Below are 21623 nucleotides of genomic sequence, written 5' to 3'. Positions count from 1 at the left end.
ACTGAAAGCCATTGTGCTTCATCTTTCTAAAATGGTTATTTTATTCACAAAGGGGAAAGTTTAAACATCATAAAACAGAAGAGGTGGTGGTGCGTGCTCACTCTTTACTTTTTTGTGCACTTTCTTCTGCTTCTACCCACTTCTTCTTTTTTCCCCGCACACATGCACAGGTAGAGCTGTTCACAATTGTCTAACAGTTGCTATCAATCACCTGGCTGTTAGAGACAGAGAGTGTGTGTCTGTGTTAGCGGTAACGCTGTTGTGCAGGACGGCAAGTGAGTGATGGCGGTAACAGTATAGACGGCATGTGCTGTGAAATGTCACCGTGCCGATCGATGGTGTTTAACGAGGCTGGAGGCTGATCTGGACCTCATGCTAACATGAAGCTCTTCTCCCCGCCCTCTTCCTCCCCCTCCTCACTTTCCTAATCCCTCTCTACTCTCTGTGAGAGCCCGAGGGTCCCCCAGGAGAGAGACAAGGCCTTTTACCTGTCAAGAGGCTTTTGTGTCTGACAAGTCACACACACACACACACACACACACACACACACACACACACACACACACACACACACACACACACACACACACACACACTTAAAAAAAACATGTAAAAATGTGGCTGAAATTTGATGTTTTGTTACCTTATATAGAAAACAATATTTTGTTTGTGCTTTTTCTTCTTTTTTGTCAATGAATTATAAAGAATCAAAACACAAGACACAGCCGGGGTCAGAATAATCAGAACTAGTTTATGATTTCAAAGTGCTGAACAGAAAATCCAGTGAACCAAAGAGAAAGAAAAAACAACAACATATCGAACAGGAAACTCTAACCAAAGAAGGACATTGAAAAAACAGCAACTTTTTTTCTCTTTTTTTGTTTCTCTTCAAAAAACAATGCACAACTCGTACCACAATATTTGAAAAAGCTAAAAACACTTCAAAATATTAGTTTTGTATATATATATATATATATATATATTTATATATATTTATATCTATAGAATTTGATTTTTTTTATTTATTTTAAAACCGTCGTCATGAGGGTGTGAGTGGGTGGTGGAGGCCCTGGGGAGATTCCCATAGAGCTGCAGTCTGAGACACAAACACAGGTCGAGCTGTTTTGACAGGCTATGCCAGCTCTCGACAGCTTATAACACACCATGCATATGATCCTGGCTTGTCTAAGCGCACACACAAAGACGGTAGGCGATCATGTCCTCCACACTCACACAGCCGCCGCGATATATAAAACGATAAAGAAAAAGAGCATGAACGTGGAATGTTTCACCCCTGGACGTACAGCTGTCTGTCGAGCACCCTCCTCTCCCTGTCCCCCAGGCGAGCAGGTAGGGTGTGTGTCTGTGCTTCTAGCCCCTCTCAGGGTGTAAGTGCTTCCAAAGCCAATTTCTGTCCATGTTCATTCCTCCACACTTCTACTCGACCTATGATTTCAAACTGAGTTAATAAAACAAACAAACAAAAAAAAACAAAAAACCACATAGTAGAGAAAGTTCAAGTCTGGGTGACTCAGTCATCGATCGTTAGTGCACAGTATCTCCTCTGCTGTCTAAAGCAAGATGGGAGACTGTCTTTCTTTTTAGCTACTGACAGTACAGGACAAGTTTTTGTATTAAAATAATTTAGAGTTTGAAATTAGATTTCCCCTCCTCCTCCATCCCTTCCTCTTGTGGCGCGATAGCACTTAAGGAATTGCACTTGTAATTAAGAGCCCGCCTCAACAGCCACTTCCATGTGTTTATGAAACACCTGTGTCCTGCGTCGTAACATTTTGGCCCACCTACGCCTACGCCGCTCCACCTCTGACATGTCGGCACATTTCGGAACGATCACCTCCCCCTCCCCGCACTCTCTCTTTTACATCGCCACCTCTCCCAGCCCTCCTTTCTAAATGGAAGTCCTCAGACAGAACGAGCCAGGCCGAAACACAGATAAACAGTACTCATAAACGTCGGTTCTTTCTTTGTTTTTTTTTGTTTTTTGTTTTTTTTGCCGAATAAGCTGCAACCCAGATGGAGCGAGGACAGTCAAAAAAAAAAAAAAAGTCACTTTTCTCCTGTCCATCTCAGCCTCATCATCCTCCCCCCTCCTCCCAGCGTGGGGCGAAACAGGAGGACCAAATAAAAAGTGGTAAAGCGTTTGAGTAATTGTCTTTTATACAGGTGAAAAGCATTTAGCTGGTAGTCCGTTTGAGTGAAAGGCGCTCTCGTTTGGTTGTCCCCGTCGAGTCAAAAATATTAGATTGGCTCTCCGTGCGCTGCATCAGTCTTGAGAGAGAGAGAGAGAGAGAGTGCCTCTTCTCTCTCTTCTGGGTGTGTTTGCATGCTCCTTTGGGGAAAGGCCTTGACAGGACGTGACGTGGGTTCATTTTGCTGCATGGTTAGCCCGAGTCGTCAGTAGGGCAGAGTGTCCAGGAACCTGTCAATCAGTGGCGGAGGCGCTACCAGATCCTCCAGCTTCAGGTAGAAGATTCGCTGAAGGCCTTGGGTCCTCTGGGAACGAAGCTCTTCCCTTATACCCAAAATACGACTCAGAGAAGGAGCGGCTTTGGACGAGGAGGATGAAGGACTGCAGCCCAGGTGGTCTCTGAGACAACAGATCACTTTATTCTGCAACTCCTCAACCCGCTTTGAGTCCTTCAGACCGGGGATTTGCTCTGTAGATTCGCAAGAAAGAAAGACGGAGAAAGAGATGTTAGGAGAATAATCATTAAATGGCCAAAATAAAGTCAGTGGGGAAAAAAAATACACACACATATACATACATCAGAGCTCATTCAGCTGAAAGAGCATTAGCTACATCTTCTTTTATATTGAATTCCACCTCATTAGCCCGTATGGCTCATGTTCTTAACAGGCCTTAACCTGGCTCATTCACTACAGATCAATACTCAGTCTAATCTAATAAGCCCCCTTCTCACTGGTGTACGTCCACATGCACGGCTATATGAGCACATTTTTTATTTTATTTTTTTAAACATTTGCACAGAAAAAAAAGTCAGTGCAATTTCAGAAATTAAGACAAAGAGCAGAACAGAAGTGCTCAACAGTTAGCTGATTATGTGGCCCTGTGAGCAGCAAAATGAAATTAGAAATGCACACACTGCTGCCCATAGCAACTCCAGTGGCACTCGTACAAGGCTTAATGTGACACTAACTCATTCTGCAGAGAACAGGGTGTCCAGCCCCCCAAACACAAACACACACATACAGGCACACTACGAGCTGTGCTGCAGGGAGGCTGCCACTAAGACCCGTCTCACTTTGAGGTATCCATTATCCGAAGCTTATTTACTGTTTGTTTATGTGACTCTTTTGTTTGTTGTGTTTGCCGCTGCAGAGTCACTCCGGCCCTCCTTTCAGCGCGGCTTTCAGACCTCTCGCCACACAATTCCGCTTCCCTGTCTTTCTTCCCGCTCTCCCTACCCCTTCTTTCTCTATGAGCGTGAGCTCCCGGGGAGAGATCGATGACTGCCTTTCTGCACAGGCCACTCTGAAGCGGTCGATCGCCTGGTGGCTCTGGTGGCTCTGTCGTGGCTTTGCGCTGTGTGCTTTGCCGAGGTGGCAGAGCGCCACTGAGAACACCGCAGACGCCATTCCAGAGCCGCGCTCCACGGTGGGCTGGTCGATCAGGAACAGAGTTAAGTGCTCCCCCAGAGGGTGAGGATGGGGTTGGAGGGCTCAGACAGAAAGAGGTTGAGGAAGAGGAGGCGGCGGGGGCAGGGTGAAATAAGGAAGCTAAAAGCAGGGGGAGGGGGATTTTTTTATTTAATTTAATTCTTTTTTTTTAGCTACTGCACATTACTTTACAGCATCCAACACCCTAAAACTGTTTTAAAAAGATGAATATAAACACTTAACTGCAGACTAGTCTCTGTCGCCTGATGCATTTTACTTAAAAAACGAAATCTGCCTCACCTGCAGCGTGTGTGCTCTCAGAGCAGGCTGCGATTCTCCTTTCATTTTTCACACATGAACACTGATTAGAGGGCCAGGTGTGTGGCAGGTGCAGCAGGTGCTTCTGGGTATCAGGTTCTTGTTTCGGGGCAGAGATGTGTGGGAACACGCATGCACATGTGTGTCTTTAAGCGTGTGTCTGACGTTAGAGGATGTGTCCACCTGATCACTGTCACACTGAATCACCAGGAGGCAAAGCTCCGGACAACAGGAAGATGCTGTGTGTGTGTGTGTGTGTGTGTGTGTGTGTGTGTGCGCGTGCGCGAGCGGGCGAGCGAGCGAGCGAGCGTTTTATCTGTATATTCATGTTCAGCTTAAATGATTCGCAGTGTTTATGAGGAGTGGAGAGGCGATGTTAATAACTTTGAGCACAGGTGACTATATGCAACCACAGAATTAGGACCCCTTGATTCTTGTTCCTCTCGCTAGTAAGCTCGTGATTGAAAATCTGTGGTTACCTGTGAGCAGCACAAGGGCGGCCAGGCAGGCGAAGGCAGAGGTATCCAGATTTAGGTTCTGGAGGTGAGCGGAAAATTCCTGGATGGAGTCCAGCCACTCTCCGAACCCACGAAGGCACTGGAACCTGTGCAGCACCAAGCCGTTACAGAACACTAGTTTATCCTCCGACAGCATCGATCTGAGGAACCGAGAGAAAGAGGAAGGGGGAAAAAAAAGAAGGAAATGGTGGACTGATTAGATCGCCGTTTTCCAGAGAAAACTGTATTTTCCCTCATGTATTGTAAATATAGCTTGAGATGCTGGGGCAAGGAAACAATTACAATAAAAAACAATGAGAAACCTGGCAGTGTGCGCACTCACGCAGAAACGGGACACACATCAAACACAAGCATGCAGCTGATTAAGGTTGTGTTTCCAAATTACAGCATTTTAAAACATTCCTGCGTTTCCTTGCGGCAGGGTGGGGTGAAGGGTTAGGGCAGAGGGTTGCTCTGTGTGTGCGTGTATATTTGCAGATAGATAAACTGTTATGGCTTTAATGTGCCCAGGCTGTGGTGTGCAGTGGAAACACAAGGTTTTAATAAGGAAATGAAAAGTCTTCTCAGATGTATTTAACCATCACTTACTCACGACACACAACATCCCACTTCTTTGACATCAAGCAGAGAAGGAGGGAGAGAGAGAGAGAGAGAGTGCAAGCAGAGGATGATGGAGACCTATGACTGGTCTCTATTAGTCTCTAAAATAGGAGCCCGCACTTCTTTGGAGAGCTGCAACTGTGTTTAGTTGAAGAAGGATAAACTATGAGAGATGGAAGATCTAGGGGAGAAAGTGTGTACTTGGAAAACAGATGATATTAAAGAGAGAGAGAGCAAAGAGGGGAATTAGTGTGGAAAGGGAGGAAAGCCTCAAATTGCACCCTGCACAAACTTTGGTTTGGCAGTTATGAGGATAAACTGCAACGCTATTTGTGTCTAATTAGACTCAGTTCAAAAGAGACACGCCGTTAGGCCAGACACATGCACATACATGAGAAAGCATTAACAACTAACATCAAAAACAATTAGCACCAGCGATCGGGACCAAAATATTCTTTGTACTTCCAGGAAATCACAAGAAGAGAGCACAGAGAAGAAAGTGAATAACAGGAAGAGGTTGAGAAACGATGCCCCTCACCTATTCTCACCTATTGCTGGGGAAGAACAGCAAATTTGTTTTTGATTTCGATCCCTCGTATCATCTCCTCTAGGCTGAGGTTGAAGTCCTGACTTCTTGTCAAACATCTCTCACAGAACAGATTCACCTAATTTTTCATTGCTGCACCAGGTGCGACCTTAATGTTCCGCATGTGAAACTCAAAACTTGTACTTGGCTGATCAAAGTTGAGCACCCTTGAAGCCAGCAAAATTCATATTTTTAGATCACTCCCTGGAAGTTCTGCTCTGAACTCCTGCACCTGTGCGCCTGCGATTACACCCGGGGCCTCAGACTTGCACACAGACCACTTAACTTCTGTGTCAAACTGGCCCCACGGTCATGTTGGGGCTCATCGCTGGTGATGAAAGCTGGATCTTCTCTTATAAACAAAAAAGCAGTTTTTAGTGGAAAGGTCTGCAGCATTCAAGACCAAAGGTACCGCAGTAGACGACTGGAGGGATGATCGTCGTTTACGTTCCACATTCCCCATGTTGTGCCTCGTGAATTTGCAGGATTTGACTGTAATGCACTGAAGGCATCTGAGGGAGGAATATTCAACACAGACAACCAGACCAGCACAGTCATTGCTCACTTTTCCCCGAAATAAAATTAAAGCTGAAGTGTTTCTGATTTGATCGAGCGTGTATCACAGGGGCACAGGAGCACAATGTGATTTGAGGGACTAAAATCAACAGCATTGCTCCAGAACACCTCTTGAAGGGGAGATCGGTCAAAATTCAAAACTTTATTAAAAGTTTAGCGTCAGCAGGGTCATTTTTGGAGAATTTCGCGAACATGAGAGTGAACAGTCCTTGTCGATGCACGTTTGGTGATGTATATTAGTACCTGTTATTTCCACAATATACCGGCTGTATTTCTGTGCTTAAGTAAACACAGAGCTGACCAAATAATATCTCACAGGACCATTTCACCCGTGTGAGATAGTGCCACTGGAGCAAAAATACACAGACAGGCTGGTAGATGCGTATCTAGGCAGATGCACGCACGCACACAAGCACAGGTGGATGTCTGCCACACATTCCACTCACCCCTGACTACGCTGTCACCACGGTAATCGACCAATAACCACAGAAACTGTTAGGTAACGGGGTGCTTACAGCAATGCCGGCCCAGAAGAACGAAGCAAATTTACTCTATGCACTCTGAGCACACACTCACAAGCACACAGACGCACGCTTGAGCGAGGGTCTGCGGGGCATCTAGGTTCAGCACGGGGTCAGCGAGGAGATGCGCTGCATCCATCGCTCCCACGGAAGACAGAGAAAATAAGACAGCGCTGTGTTTGTGTGCATTTTCCTCTCTGCCGTGGGAGTTTGGCCGATTGGAAGATGAGCAGTGTGTGTCTGTGTGTGTACGTGTGTTTGAAAGAGGCCCCTATGAGTCCACCCTTTAGAGTGAGTCAGAGTCCCAGCCTGATCACCCCTCCTGCTGGGACTGTGATGGCACCGCCCATCCTCTACCCACCCTGCACCTGGACCTACGCTGGGAGGAGGACAGAAAGTTGGGATTCTACATCATCAGCGAGTGTGAGTAAGTGTGCGTGTCTCACTGTGTTGGTCTTCTGCCCTAGACGACAGCGCAGACAAAGAGATGAGCTTGTAGCCCCCCACCACCGCCACCATCTTCTACCCATAAATTTAACCAGCCGCATGCCTTGCAAGAGCAAACTGGTAACCCAGGGTAATTCTGAGGCAAAGATGGGCCGGGGCAGTCACAATGGCACCACAGGTATCCATCAGTGAGACACACACGTGCTCTCTTGCTCAAACACACACACACACACACATACATCAGGGGGCGCATGAGGTAAATGAAGCCCATTGTGTTTTTATGTCGGTCAGCTGAACTGAATATGTATTTCCTTCCATAACAGCGGCTCTTTTCAGTTACTCAGCTGACTAACTTTGAGATGGAAATTGATCTTGTCAATTCACAGTTCACAATGTTAGCACAGTTTTAGCCCGCAGAACACACACACAGATCTCTCTGTGCGTCAGATATCAGACGAGCAGAGCGGAACTCTGTGGGTGTAGCTGCTGTCATAGCTACAGACTCCATTCATAATTTGGTTCATATGGCGATTACTCAGCTCCACTCCTCCCACTCTGGAGATACACCAACACAGCAGCACACAGCTTTGCCAGCACAGTTATGCACTGTACTTTAATCGGAAAGGGTTTAAGTGCCTCTTGTTTCTGAGACGCTAAGCAAAACAAAGTTGCCCGTACAAGTGTAAGTCGGTGTGGTTCAAAAGCTTGAGAGGTGTGCATAGGAGTGGACATCCAAGTTTAAAACAGGTGTTAAAAGAGGCTCCATTTCTGCCTACTTACCTGTGAGCCAATCGCAGCACAAACAGCTCCAGGAAGGCGGAGTCTATGAGCAGGTTCTGATCGTCACGCTGAAGCTCGGAGAAGCCGGGCAGCCTCTCCGCCCAGCACCTTGTGGTCTCCATCGAGATGGTGAGTAGCCTGTAGAAGAGGTGGATGTGTTCGACGTCCGAGGAGGAGGATGGCGGGTCGGCAGCGCTGAACTGCAGATCAAGAAAAGAAGAGAAATTACTGAAATAACTTGTAAACTATCTGTATTCGAAAATAAACTAATGCATTTCTCCAGTTGAAATGAATTGTTAAGGGCATGGGTTACCTGGCTGTAGTCAAGGTCACGAGGTGTGCAGTGAGAATAAGCCCTGAGCAGAGCAGAGAGGAGGCTGAGGGGTGGAGAAGGAGGAGATGCCTCCGTCTGCAGGGGGCTCTTTGGTTTGGAAGGCAGACGACCTCTGCGCCCCTTCAAGCTGTCAGTACGCACCACTAAAACAGAGAAACACAGAAGGCAAGAGGTTTTTGAGTTGGACGTGGAAATATAAACTCTGCATGCACAGTCAAGTTCTACCCTCCAGCGGACCGGCTTGATATCAGCTTTTCATCACAGCGAAATAACGACTAAAAGGTTGGGAGAGCTCTCTGCAGGAGTGCTCCCAACATTGCCACGATCTCCACACACAGGAGGCCACGAGCCAGCAGATGGCAGTGGAGCTGTTCTGCAGGCTGCAGACGGACGTGTGTTAATGCAACACAGAGACATCCAGTATGCATTTTGTGTGGGTTTGTTTGCGTTTATGCATGTGGATATGTGGGTGGGGGTATTACAGGGTGTGAGACAGGTGACAAACCTCATGGGAATGGGGGCAGTTTGAGTGTCACGCTGATTCTACACATCATCGAAACGTGTCTGTCTGTGTGTGTGCACTATGCAGCAACAGTCAACGCATCAGATGTGGTGAACACAATGACATAACGGGAGAATCTTTGCATAAGATGGTCAGCTTTGAGGCTCTGCTAAACAACACTGAACTCAGGGGCTTTAAAGGTGGCAGGGACTAATTGGTATGATGTGTATCATACTTTCTTCCAACCACAGACAGGCGTTTCTGCATAGACAGTTGTGTGATGCTACCACAGGCTGGGCCATTACCGGCCTATTAACCACTGACTGCAGAGACGGGGGCTATGATCACTGACTGCAGGTCTGATTAGTGTTGCATTATTAGGATTAACTCTCAAGAGTCCAATGCCACCATCGGGTCACCTTTATGACACTTGCATTGAAGCAGTTGTGTGCATATGTGCTTGTTTGTGTGTGTGTGATTCAGGTGTGTGATCTCCTACCTTCCTTCACCATCCCCACGCTCAGACACTTCTGAAAGCGGCAGTACTGGCAGCGGTTGCGTCTCCTCTTGTCCACAGGACAGTTCTTACTGGCCAGACAGACATACTTGGCGTTTTTCTGCACGGTGCGCTGGAGAAAGAAGAAACAGGCATGCCGATAATCAGCCTCCAAACACAATCAACACCTAATATTTGATTTGTTTAATTCAATTTCTCTCTCTCTCTCTCTCTCTCTCTTTCCTTGCCCGTCAAAGAATGAAAGCGAAGCTCGCAGGTCAGATTTTAATTACGCGCTGAAAGGCGGCGGTGACATCAGTATAATTAGATAAAATTAATTTCCCAACAAGCCTCGCCTGCAGGAGGGACAATTTTATTAGCGCCGCAGCTGACAATAGAGATCCAGCGCGTGGCGTGCGGAGGCGGGTCCCTTGAGACGGGGTAGAGTTGGGTGGGTGAGGTGGAGAGGGGTGGGGGACGAGCGGCCGCGAAAGCTGCCTGATCAGATTGTTTGTGAAGCTCGCGGGTCAGCTCGTGGCACCTTCGGGGCCTCGCGCATCGCGCCTCTCTCAATGGGCCCCGCGGGAGCTGTTTTCTCCTCCGCTGGCTCGCGCGATTATTACTGACCTTATTAAAATGAAATCAGAAACGGGCCACGTGGGAGGGAGTGGAGAGGGGGCTCAGCGAATACAGGGAGGACAATAAGTGAGATTGTAGTGCGCGCGCATCTATGGGGCCAATCCTGCGCGCTCGTGACCGCGTATTGAAGGCAATACTTTGAACGGACCGTCCCAGTAAAAGCACGAAGTTCTTCACTCGCAGCACGAACAGACCGCAGACCGACATTATCAGTTCCAATGAGGCCCGAAGGCTCCACGCTGCCCGTGTCTGACAGGAGATTAAACTCGGGGGTGAACCTGCGATGACAACACCGTAAAACCCCCACAAATACTCACTTTACCACCGCGTTTACCCGCTGTGACTCCAGCACTCCACTCAGGCAGCGCCTATAACTGAACTGTAATTTACACATAACGGAAGTGCCACGGCTTCTTTAACGCTTCTAAAACACATCAAAACAAATAAATCCAATTAGGAACCCCTCGCGCCGCACATGCCCGTCCCCCCCAGGAGACCAATAACACACCAATTATTCCATATGCTTCGGCGCGAGTGCGGAACCGACGCGTAATGGGCGCCAGTGCCGGATGAGAGTCGTTGCCATGGCACCGCAGATCGCTGTGAATGTCTCCTTTCATCCCTTCAATGGTCGGCGACCCGTGCGCACGAGGATAAGTAAGTTATGGTCATTAATGTGGTCGAGAAAGGGGGGTGGGGGATGCATCCAGTTAGATGGTGTCCGAATTAAACATGAGGAAGGCTGAATGACGCACAAGTCTTCCGTGCGCAAACTTTTATTTACACTTTTAAAGAGGTTCGGAGTCATTTACGCGATTTTTCCCGATACTAACCAACAGTAAAGCCCACGCGAACACGCCCGGAGCGTGTTCTAAAGATAACTGTGACTCTTTTTTGTGTTTTCCTCTCTGAAACTTTAAAATCTCCGGTTTCCCTGGCGGTGTGCTGGGCGGTGCGCATAAAGGTGAAAGTGGAGTAGTCTATAAGCTAAGTTAACCCTGCTGTTTGTTCAAGGAGGAAATTCTTCAGTGACCTCAGGCTTAATTTAGATGTCTGTTTCCAAGAAAAGCCTGAGTTTGCAATCATCAATTAAGGGCGCGATAAATTAAGCTCTCATGAGCGAGCGCTGGCCCTTTCTCTTCTCTGTCTGTCTGTTATCATCTGTGTGTCTGCGTTTGTGTGTGTGTGTTGGTTGGGGCTCTTGTGACTTTGCTTTCTAATAATCAGCAAAAACGATGACTGGAGTCACTATCAAAGCTTCAAAGCTATAACTAGTCTCTGATGTGATGTGTAAATATACATACATATATATGTGTGTGTGTGTGTATGTGTGTAGTACACTTTGTTCTAGTTCAATTAATTTAATCTTCCCTGTCATTTTTCCTCGTGTTTACCCCAAATTTCATTAAAATAACAAGTTTAAATGTACTTCGCATCAGGCCATATTGTTTCTGTGGGCAGGAACTGGATTAAAGTGAAAAAGTTTCAGTTAGATGTTGAGTCAGAATTGAGGAATGAGTGGTGTGCACTGAAAGCACATTCACAATTGAAAGTATTCTGACAGGAGTGCAGATACTATGGCTGTTGTAGGGGCCAGACAGAGGCGTGCAGAGACAGATTCTTGACATGTAACATGTACTAATAGCCTCGGCTTAAATTAAAAGCCTTGAGGGACTTTGCCCTCTCCAACCCATCTTAAATCCCAACCCCCCTCTGGTTACTTCCGACCGCTGATTCTCAGTTTCTGCCGTCAAAAAAGTGCAAAAACACATGTAGACATCTGTATCCGTGAGCTGACTTTACTGTTTTTATAACTCTAAAATCCTACACACTGGGTTTATATGATCAGCTTACACGTTTCCGAGCTTGTTTTTCCAATTATCTTCACCAGCACACGGATGCTTACCATAATTTCTAGGACTAACATACCAAGCAAGCCCTGGAAAACTAAAACAGTGTGTAGCAGGTCTAAAACAGCTCACCGGTTGGTTAGTACAGTGGGTGCATGGAAACAGGGGACTTTAATGTTCTTTTTTTTGATAACATAATGTATTATACTAACAGTTGGAATAGTTTTTTATTTTATTTTAAAAATTGAAATACTGAATAGGTTCACTAAATTAATGGAAACCCGTGAATGGAACACATTATTCAAAATAATAAACATGCCCAAAAAAAAAAAAAACAACAACAACCCTGACTTGTTTAAGAGCTAAAATTAATTCACGGGGAAAATGTGCTTCAAATTGCACTAATGAAATAATAATTTACAGCAAGCCTCTACAACGGTTTAATGCCTAATAACTATTCATGGATAATTAAATATAATCAGGAAAATATTTTTCGGGCACAATAAAACCATCAGGATAATGGAGGTGATGTGCCTGAGAATATGTGAACAAGGAGCAGGTGTGTGTGAGACACACGATTTAGTTTCTGCTGCTGCCGCTGCATCCTGGAATTCACGGGGTAACAGTGTGAAAAAAACACATGTTACAGTATGTTTTTCTATATGTGTGGTTGCCTGCATATGTTGCGTGAGGCGGGGATGGCTCGCTGCATCTGCATATGTGTGTGTATGTGTGTGTGTGTGTGTGTGTGTGAGGGAGTGTAAAGGAAACATAGCGAGGTTTGACAGGCTTTGTGGCTGCGGAGGGAACACTGCAGCGAGCAGACAGCCCGCAGCCTGCTGCCACCAGACGCTGCTTTCATTAATTACTAAATAAAAACAAATTGTGAAACTAATTGAAAGGAAGGATAATTCATTTCCACCTACCAGAGGCATTATTCAATTACCTCGGTGTGTGCACCCTCCTTCTTGCTGTCTCTTAATTTTAACTCTCATCTCGTGCAGCCAATAGAATGCTTAACAAGTGTGCCGGAAAATGTTTTAATTCAAAAACTGTGCAAATGAATTACTCCACTGTCACCGAGTGCGAGTTCACTGTAATTCCAAGTGATGTGCCACTAAGCCTCAAATATATATGTATACACGCACATGCACAGCAATATAATATCTCGCTTGTCACGTCTGTTGTATTTTATGACTTGCAGCATGAGGAAAATGGAAAATGAGTCTGACTAAAAACCGGCTCTTGGATTGTGTTAAACTGTGTTGTCAGCGCGTTAGCACGTGCGGCAACATGGGATGTGAGACAACAGGTTCAGAAGTGTTAGGTTGAATCACTTGAGGGACCAAATTTCAAACAGATTCATATCGGGTTGAGCATTATGCAAGAGAATTGTGGTCAAATTCGTGGCCGCCAATTGACTAAAAACACGCCGTCAGAAAACTGATTTCAAGAAGGATTCCTTCACCATTACGTGCTCGCACACCGCGTTATTTCTGAGTATCTGAGCTCCTGAACACAGCTGTTATTTTGGAGAGAATATATGTTTTTATCATCCTGTGTTCTCATGCAAGCAATCACAAACACACACGCACACATTTACACAGAGCCAGTGCTTATGCACACTTTGCCCACTTGGTTGCTGGGAGAAACGACCCCTGTGGGTGTGTTGTGCTTTCGCAATGACTCTAAAGACGATTTAGAGAGTACAGAGAAGGGTGTAGAGTGGGAGCAAGGCAAATGCTAGCAAACTGCTCCGACTTAAATACGTCAGTCAGCTTGCAGCCAGTTTACAGATTCTGGCTGAGATTTTAAAGATGGAAAGTCTGTTATGAATGTGAGAGGTTAGAAACAAGAAGGAATACTTCAAAAGATGCAGAGGGGTACAAATGAGGGACAGGTGCGTGATGTCTTATTAGAAACCACAAGACTCAGAAGTACAAGAAAACAAAAGAAAACCAAAGACCAGAACGGTTGAAACTAGAGGAAGACTTTAATAATAGCTGTGGGTTGTTGTTTTTTTTACCTTGAAGAAGCCTTTGCAGCCCTCACATGTGCGTACGCCGTAGTGCTGGCAAGCCGCATTGTCTCCACACACCGCGCAGGTTCCCTCTCCCTGTGGGCCACGCGGGGGTGGAGAGGGCAAGCTGTCTGCTAGTAGAGGGCCACAAGGTCCAAGTGCCAGGGAGCGAAAGGCGAGGCTGCTGCTCCCTGCTCCGCGGTGCAGCTGGTACAGAGGCTGCTCCAGGGGTGGGACGTGAGGATGGGAAACTGATGAGGAGGAGGAAGAGGAGGAAGAAGAGGTGCGAACCAGCCCTCCTCCCAGGCTATCATAACCGCCGACGCTGCCTCCACTGTGGGGCGGTGAATGCTGGTAGAAGTGCGGAAAACGGGGGGACTTGAGGGGGCCGGTCTCCAGGCTGGAAGGTAGAGAGTGAGGGTGAGAAGGAGCCAGGGGGTGCTCCTCCCCCCACAGGAAGGAGGTGCCCGGCTGGGGTGGCAGAGACGGGGTGGTCGGAGTGGAAGGGGGAGACTGTTTAAAGTACATGGTGGAGGAGGACATGGCCTCCAGGGGTGGGGCAGTTGGGTAGCTCTCCTCCTCCTTTTTGATGGTGGGCCTGTGCGTGGGCATCTGGTAGAGGCACGAGGACTTAGGCTCGTAGCTTCCGTCCACAAAGACATTGAAGCTTGGGAGAGAGGTGGTGGCAGCTGCAGAGATCTCACCCCCACCCAGGTCCAGCTTGGTGTAGTCGGGGGTCATGAGGTCAGAGCTGTAGCTTTCAGTCTGGTAGCTGAAGGACTGGCCAGAGTAGGCTGAGCCTGGAGGGGCCGGCCCGTACTGAGCCTGCACACAGGGCATATCTGTCGGAGGAAACAGAGCACACACGCAGGTTAGAGCTGCGTGGCACATCAGACCACATGTATCCCAAAAGCTTCACATTCCCATGTTAGTAGGGCACAGCTATATAGCAACAATCACTGGGCAGAGAAGAAGAATTTATGACATTTTACAAACAGTGATTTAATCAGAGAAGCAGGGCTTCATGTTCAGTAAATCTGCAGGATACAGGCAGACTCTATTGGATGCACATGCACACAGTGGTAACACTAAACAGGGTCAACCATTAAAAAATAAAAAAAAGAAAGAAACAAAAACAATCTGCACAGCTCTATTGGAACAGGCAGTTTGCAGAGTGTTATAAAAGTTTTTCTTTCAATGAAGAGGCTGTGAAAAGCTTTAACCAAATCTTTCCATTTGATGCAATTTACACCCATTTCTGCTGTTAACACTTCTTGCACTTGCACTGAGTAAGTACAGCAAATAAAGGGAAAAAAAACCCTGAATACTGAAACACACACACACAAAACTTCGAACATTGCTGATTTTCCTAGTTAGTCAAGTTAGAGAAGCTGCAGTTGATGATCCTGAAGCTCAAATACAAGAATCTGTATGTGTGTGTATTCTGGTTAGTCAGATGGAAAAGCAGATGAGATAACATTAAATAATAATGGAACCCCATGGTGGTGCTGGATGCTTGCTGCACAGACCCTTCACACACACGCGTGCACGCACACCCTCTCATGCACACGCACACTGAGATAAAGACGGACACGCAGACACAGATATTTCCTCTAACTGCTGCAGACGCCAGTCGACATGTCTTCACTTTCCCCCCTTGATTTAATTCTGCTACAGCAACAGGCCACCAGCTCATCGTTTCTCTGTGTGTGTGTTTGTGTGTGGACTATATGGTCTTATCAAAACTCTTACGTAATATACAACGCCTGCGTTTGCGTGCGTCTGCACGTGTGTGTGTGTGTGTGTGTGCATAATAATAATCAGTCATGAGTGTCAGCGCAGGCAGGGTTTTGTGGTGTTTGCTCGTCTCTCCCGAGCAGGGAACTGTCAACACTGCGCTGCTCCCATTGACGCCCAGCATGCGCGCGCTCTGCCGTAATCGCCCCCTTTCCCTGTACGTCATGTTTGTCTAGTCAAATACGGGATATATCGGTCCTGCAGTTGTTAAAGCGTTCACAAATACCTCCGCCAAAGCGGTCTCACCTGAACTTTTATCTATTTATAAAGCAAGAAAAAAAAGGAAAATAGTCCTGATTTATATTTATATATATATATATATATATATATATATATATATATATATATATATATATATATATATATATATATATATATATATATATATATATTGAGATAAATAATTTTTTTTAAAATTCTTTGCTATAAATATTTTTTCTTTGAAATAATTCTTATTAATTTTTATATTAACCATTAAATATGCAAGCATAGTGTATCAGCAGGCTCATTAAGCCGCTACATTTCTTTCCTTCTTTTTATTTTAATTGAGGATATGAGTCAAGCTGTAGGCATACGTGTGCTTGACGTCATCAAGATTTTTTTTCTTCTTCTGCGAGTGACCAGCTCTTCAACCCACGTGGAAAAACACACATGCAGCATTAAGGGCGTCACGGGGCCTTTCTGGGCTATACCTAAAGACCTTTTTTTTAAAAACTGATTATGCATCAGAGGAGGAAGAGAACCAGAGAAAGAAAAAACAAACTGAAAAAAGGAGAGTGGTAAAGGTTGCGGCTCTCTGTGTTGTGTCAGTAGGTCAAGCCTCAGATTAGGGGCCATCAGTGTAGAAATGTGTGCAAGACTTACTGCACGTGGCACATGCACATGTTTATATTTAAATATGGTAAATTTCTGGTTTTTCTGTGAAGAGATGAAAGAATGAGAGAGAAAAGGGTAGGAAGGCTACAAAGTAGTGTGATGTTTGTCTGTCGGGTGAGTAAAGAAATTCCTTCTGGTACACACACACCACCACCACCACCACCACGTGTGTTCATCTGCTTATAATGTTCACGATGTCAACATGGACTTGTATATGTTCATTCTACCAAAAGCATACACCCTTATCCTGAAAACCTGTAAAACCACTTGTCTCTGCGAGTGTCTCACCGTCTTCGTTACTTGACTTTTGTTGGCGTGTCTAACCTTCACTCACACACCCATGCTTACAAACTTGCATCCTCTTTTACACACTCACCACAAGTGCAAATAGAGATCCATCACCGGAGCTTCTTAGTTGTTAATGTCACCAAAGCAAGTCAGTGTAGGGGATTCTCAAAAGTCCAATACCACCATCGGGTCGCCTTTATGACACTTGCATTGAAGCAGTTGTGTGCATATGTGTCTGTTTGTGTGTGTGTGTGTGTGTGCAAGCAAGAGGACAGACAACCCAAGCAGAGTCAGACATAGGTGGTGCAGCATAGTGAGGCAAAGGGAAACAGTCTCTAACCTCGAGGTGTGCATTTCAACTGGACAAACTGCAGCTGTTCCAATAACTGAGTGCGCTTGTTCATTGTCAGAATGCCATAGATCTAACAAATGAAAACATGAAGGTGCAGACATAAATTACAAAAACACAGATTTTCTTTATATCAATAAACTATAAAACATTTTCGGGGAGTCAGCGTCCCACAGCGTAGAGTGATTTTTACTTTTTTCCCTTTACACTGTGCACACAAAAATAACAAAAAAACAAAACACAAAGCACAGAGACACACTTACACAACCAGTTACTTCAGGGTATACAGTGTAGTTTCTATATTGAATTACAATGGACAAAATTGTGTGTGTGTGATTGTATTATATATAAATATATATATGATTCACATTTCGCCTCCAGGTTTTGGATATAGGTGTGCCTGGCCTCAGAATTGTCTTATCTTAATGACTGAAATGTCAGCTCACTTGCCAGACAAAATCAACCCACACACATACACATGGGCTCACGACTGCAGCACAAACAAAAGATCACCAGAACATTGAGGAAACTTCAACTCATATTTTGACCTTTAACAGGAGTAAAAGAGCATAAATATACACATAAATAAAACGACTGCCTATACCAGCTGATATTCAGATCTAACCCCTGTGTTTTAAACTACTAAATAAAAATTATATATATGTATTTAAATATTTTTTTTTCAATTTTTGGGAATGTTGTTTTTTTCTTTTCCCCCCACAATAAAACAATCACCCGACTCATATCACCAAGCACTCCACAACAGCAACACGAAATGAAAGTGTCAGAGCCGCTGCACTCGTTACAAAAGCATCAGATGAGAAAGAGATTAAAAAAGAAAGAAAGAAAAAAGGGTAAGATGAAAGTGAAGACAGACTGAGCGCTTGTTTCTGTACCTGGTGAAAGAGCCTCGCGCTGAATGGTGCTGGGTGTCCGGGATTTAGGGGTGGCGTGGCTGCGGCCGGGGCAGGGCTCCTGGAGCGGGGAGGGCTCGGCGGGCGTCGCTAAGGAAGTGTCCGACCGCCGGGGCTCCGAGCTCGGCTGGGCGCGCTCTTCCGAACCTGTGCCTGGGTGAGACATGGCTGTGTTAAAGCCAGTGGCAGGCTGAATAATCAGGTAAGTGCCTCAAACGCTCGTAAAGACTAAAAAAAAAAAAAAGATTACTCAAAGAGAAGCGAAAATTTATTTCTTTTTTTTTTCTCCCTCAAGAATGGAGACCTTTGTTTAAATTGCTTCCACAAACTTCAGCAAATTCAAATTCGGTGTTCAAAATTTCCTCACACTTTTAGAAAAAAATCGGACAGAGAAACATTTTTGTACAATTTAAAGACAACCAGCAAAGCTTTCGTTTCATCTCAAAAGCAAATCGTTATTGGCACAAAAATCTCATCTGAGAGAATCAGTCAGTTTATCGGGTTTAAAAGCAGTAGAAAGAGATAACAGGGGATGTAAAGCACTGCGCTGAGACGGCGCAAATTCAAATAACTACCAGTGCACACGCTGGAAGGCAAATTAGGGATAAGATTTAGACTTTTACATCCAACATAGGGCAATTCTGACAATAAATATGTCACTGAGTGCATCCTACAAAGAGAACCACAACTGAGGACTTTGGGTTCATTTCAAAACTTTGCCTACGTGGGCGACAGGTTTCATTTTAGCACTAACGTCTTCGCCGTTATTATTATTATTATTATTATAATTACTGCCTAATAGATATTTTGCACCGTAAAACAGAAATTCCACCAGTCAACAAACTATGCACGACTTCTGAAACAAAATAATAATAATGGAAAAAAAAAAATCATAATACAGACCTACAAAAGTGACAACTTTTATAAAAGCAGCTTGCGCCAGTGCCTCCGGGCCATCGCTTTTCTTGCCTCTGATCACCGCCGCATTCGCCTGCTCAGGGTTCATCCAGAGGGGAGAGAGAAATCTAGAAAACTGTGAGTCGGACCTGAAACCAGACCAGCGGGCTCCCGTGCGCCGTGCGCCTCCGACTCCCTCTCACTGCAGCAGGGTGCACCGTGGCCGGAGGATTTCAAGGCCCAGAGCGCCCCCTTTCTGTAACACACTCCTATATACTCTATCTCTCTCTCACTGTGGCTCTCTCTCCGCCACACATAGACCCCCTCTATGAGACGGTCAAGTTGAGAAGACCACGCAGTCTCCCTGTGTGTATCGCAAAACAGCTTGGTGACAACCCACAACCCTCATACGGATCAAGACTAGGAGCACCTGCAGCTTCATGTCAGTAGCCACTTTTCACCAAACTTTAAACCACTTCTCAAAGGATTTATTGGACACCCACGAACCCCCTGTCGGTGGTTCTTTTGTCGGAATATGGCTCTTATATAGATGTAATCCCTCCCAACAGCCCCCAAATAGGTTGGAATAAACAAAAAAGCACAAACCAGAGTAAACAGACAAGTCAAGCTGTATAACATTTATTTGATTAGGGCTGATTTGGAACAGTTAAGCCATTATTCAATTGTGTATGGAGCCATTTGAGCACTGAGAGAAAAAAAGAGACATCTTTAGGCCTGAAAAATGATTTTGTTACAGTAACAGCACAAATGGGAGTCAATTTGAAATAAGCTGAAGTCATCTCATTCTTACATAAAGTTGTGAAGCTAAACCCGTAACTGCGTAAATACGCTCTAATCAGAGCCTCCGAGGGGAGTTAAAGAGATGAAGATGAAGTGTTTTTACTTCAAACAAACTTATTTTTGTACAAAGTGAGACATTCTGCCTTTTTCTAACTTTTTTTTTAATGAACCCGCGGTCTCCCCCTACTTTATTCTCAGACCGAGCCGGCCGGTGGGGCTCTGGCCCTGCGCGCACCGGTAACCAAGAGAACGACAAAAGAGCTGTAAAGCACGCGCCCAAGAGCGCCGGTAGCCCCCGGTAGCCCCCTCGCACCAATAACCCCGGACAGCGCGAGGCTTCCAGTAAACAGAAACAGAGAAAAGAAAGGACATAAAGGAGAGAGCAGAGAAATATGCGAGTAGCCTAGCCTACTGTAAATCAGCCCTGAGTGGGAGCCTGTCACTGGAGCCTGCGTGCGCGCGTTCGTGCGTGTATGCGTAAACCTGAGTGTGTGTGAGGGAACTGAGGGGGGGAAAGAAGGTAAAACCAGCAACTTACTTAAGTACCTCAACCCGGTGTTGTCAGCTTATTATTATAAACTATGTGACTGGCCAAGAGGCACGATAGCTGCTGGAGCATGCTTCACGGTGGGCTTCAGAAATGTTGTTGTGGCTTTATGGTTGAGGGTGTTTTTCCTGCGATACATGGCTCATGAAATTCGGAGGCAATTTGAGTACCAGTGTATCTTGGGCCAGTTTTATTATATACGGGTTAATGGTAACTGTACGCTCACTCCATGTTACTGAAGGTTAAATCATAGCGCAGTCCGGCACCGACAGCCGAGCGATATCTAAACTCAAACACACCCACAACCTCACAAACACGCACTTACACACATCTATGTATATAAATACATTTTATAAAAAGACACCACCCCCTCAAAAAATTAAAAATTAAAAAAAGAAAAAAAAAAACTCCGATAAGACACCCCCCCCCACACACACACAAAACCCAAACACACCATGGCTTGAAATGAAAGAGCATTAAGTCTCCTCTCCGAGCTCCTGCCTGAATGTAGGTTACACCGCTCTTCACTCAGACCATTTGTGCGTCCGACTCCACTATTCATTGTGAGAGTGAGAGGCATCTCATTTCCATGACAACCGGAAAGGATACGATACCTTCTCCAGCGCAAATTAAATTCAGAGTTCAGCCTCATTCGCCGTAGGAGAACCCACACATAGGCACAGACCAACAAACATGACCGGCAACACGCGTGTGCCGGTGGCTGACGTGAGCAGCAACAGGTTAGGCACACAAAGTTGGGCAGCACGCGCACAGATGATGTTAGAGTAGTAAATCCATCATGGCTTTTGATATAGGTGGCGAAAAATTAAATACGTAAAGCTGAGGGTTATCTTCTTTCGGCGTGTTTCCGCCAAGATGTGAGGCAGAGCTTTACAGATTCATTCATTCATTCAGTTTACTTACTTGTTTGCTGTAGCGGTTCCGTCTTTACATGTAGTGGGCTAATAACTTCGCGTGAAGTATCCGTTTTCCATCCAGAACAACCGCAAAGAGATAAAAATAATGACAGGAAAGAAAAATAATAATAAAAACACTCTTAGTGATCTCGGAGAGGCGCTGGATTCGTCGGCATTAGAAAAAGAAAAGGAAAAAAAGTTCCGTTCCTTCCACTTACTTTTTCTAAAGTATAAAAAGTAGAAAATGAAATAAAAAAGAAATCATCAAACTCCCGAGTGGCTCTAAGGAGCGAGTCTGCGTCCGTCCCCGTGCTGCTGAGTGTGTCAGTGCTGATGGGTGCTTTGCAAAGTGTGCTCTTGTAACGCGCGTTTGTTTATGTGCGCCGTCTGAGGGGAGAAAGTCAAATAGTG

At 45.5% G+C, this 21623-nt stretch overlaps 1 protein-coding gene across 3 annotated transcripts; it reads right to left on the bottom strand.

Annotated features, from left to right (window-relative positions):
• Nucleotides 1–731: 731 nt before the first annotated feature.
• Nucleotides 732–21346, bottom strand: nr4a3 (nuclear receptor subfamily 4, group A, member 3). Of its 3 annotated transcripts, none has more exons than XM_026183856.1 (8): nt 21220–21346; nt 18033–18203; nt 13833–14668; nt 9321–9450; nt 8299–8462; nt 7986–8185; nt 4437–4615; nt 732–2678 (listed from the first exon to the last, which is right to left on the bottom strand). In XM_026183856.1, exons 3-8 carry the CDS (start codon nt 14664–14666, stop codon nt 2416–2418), a joined length of 1770 nt encoding a protein of 589 aa, XP_026039641.1. In that variant the 5' UTR covers nt 14667–14668; nt 18033–18203; nt 21220–21346; the 3' UTR covers nt 732–2415. The 3 variants fall into 3 exon arrangements, with proteins under 3 accessions (XP_026039641.1, XP_026039639.1, XP_026039640.1); XM_026183854.1 differs by lacking the exon at nt 21220–21346 and adding an exon at nt 18954–20672; XM_026183855.1 differs by lacking the exon at nt 21220–21346 and adding an exon at nt 17128–17209 and having other exon boundaries at nt 18033–18090.
• Nucleotides 21347–21623: the final 277 nt, after the last annotated feature.

Source organism: Astatotilapia calliptera, chromosome 11 (assembly GCF_900246225.1).
Source record: "Astatotilapia calliptera chromosome 11, fAstCal1.2, whole genome shotgun sequence".
In the NCBI taxonomy this organism is placed as follows: domain Eukaryota; kingdom Metazoa; phylum Chordata; class Actinopteri; order Cichliformes; family Cichlidae; genus Astatotilapia; species Astatotilapia calliptera.
The sequence above is the reverse complement of the archived record's forward strand: the minus strand, read 5'-3'. Positions and strand labels throughout refer to the sequence as shown.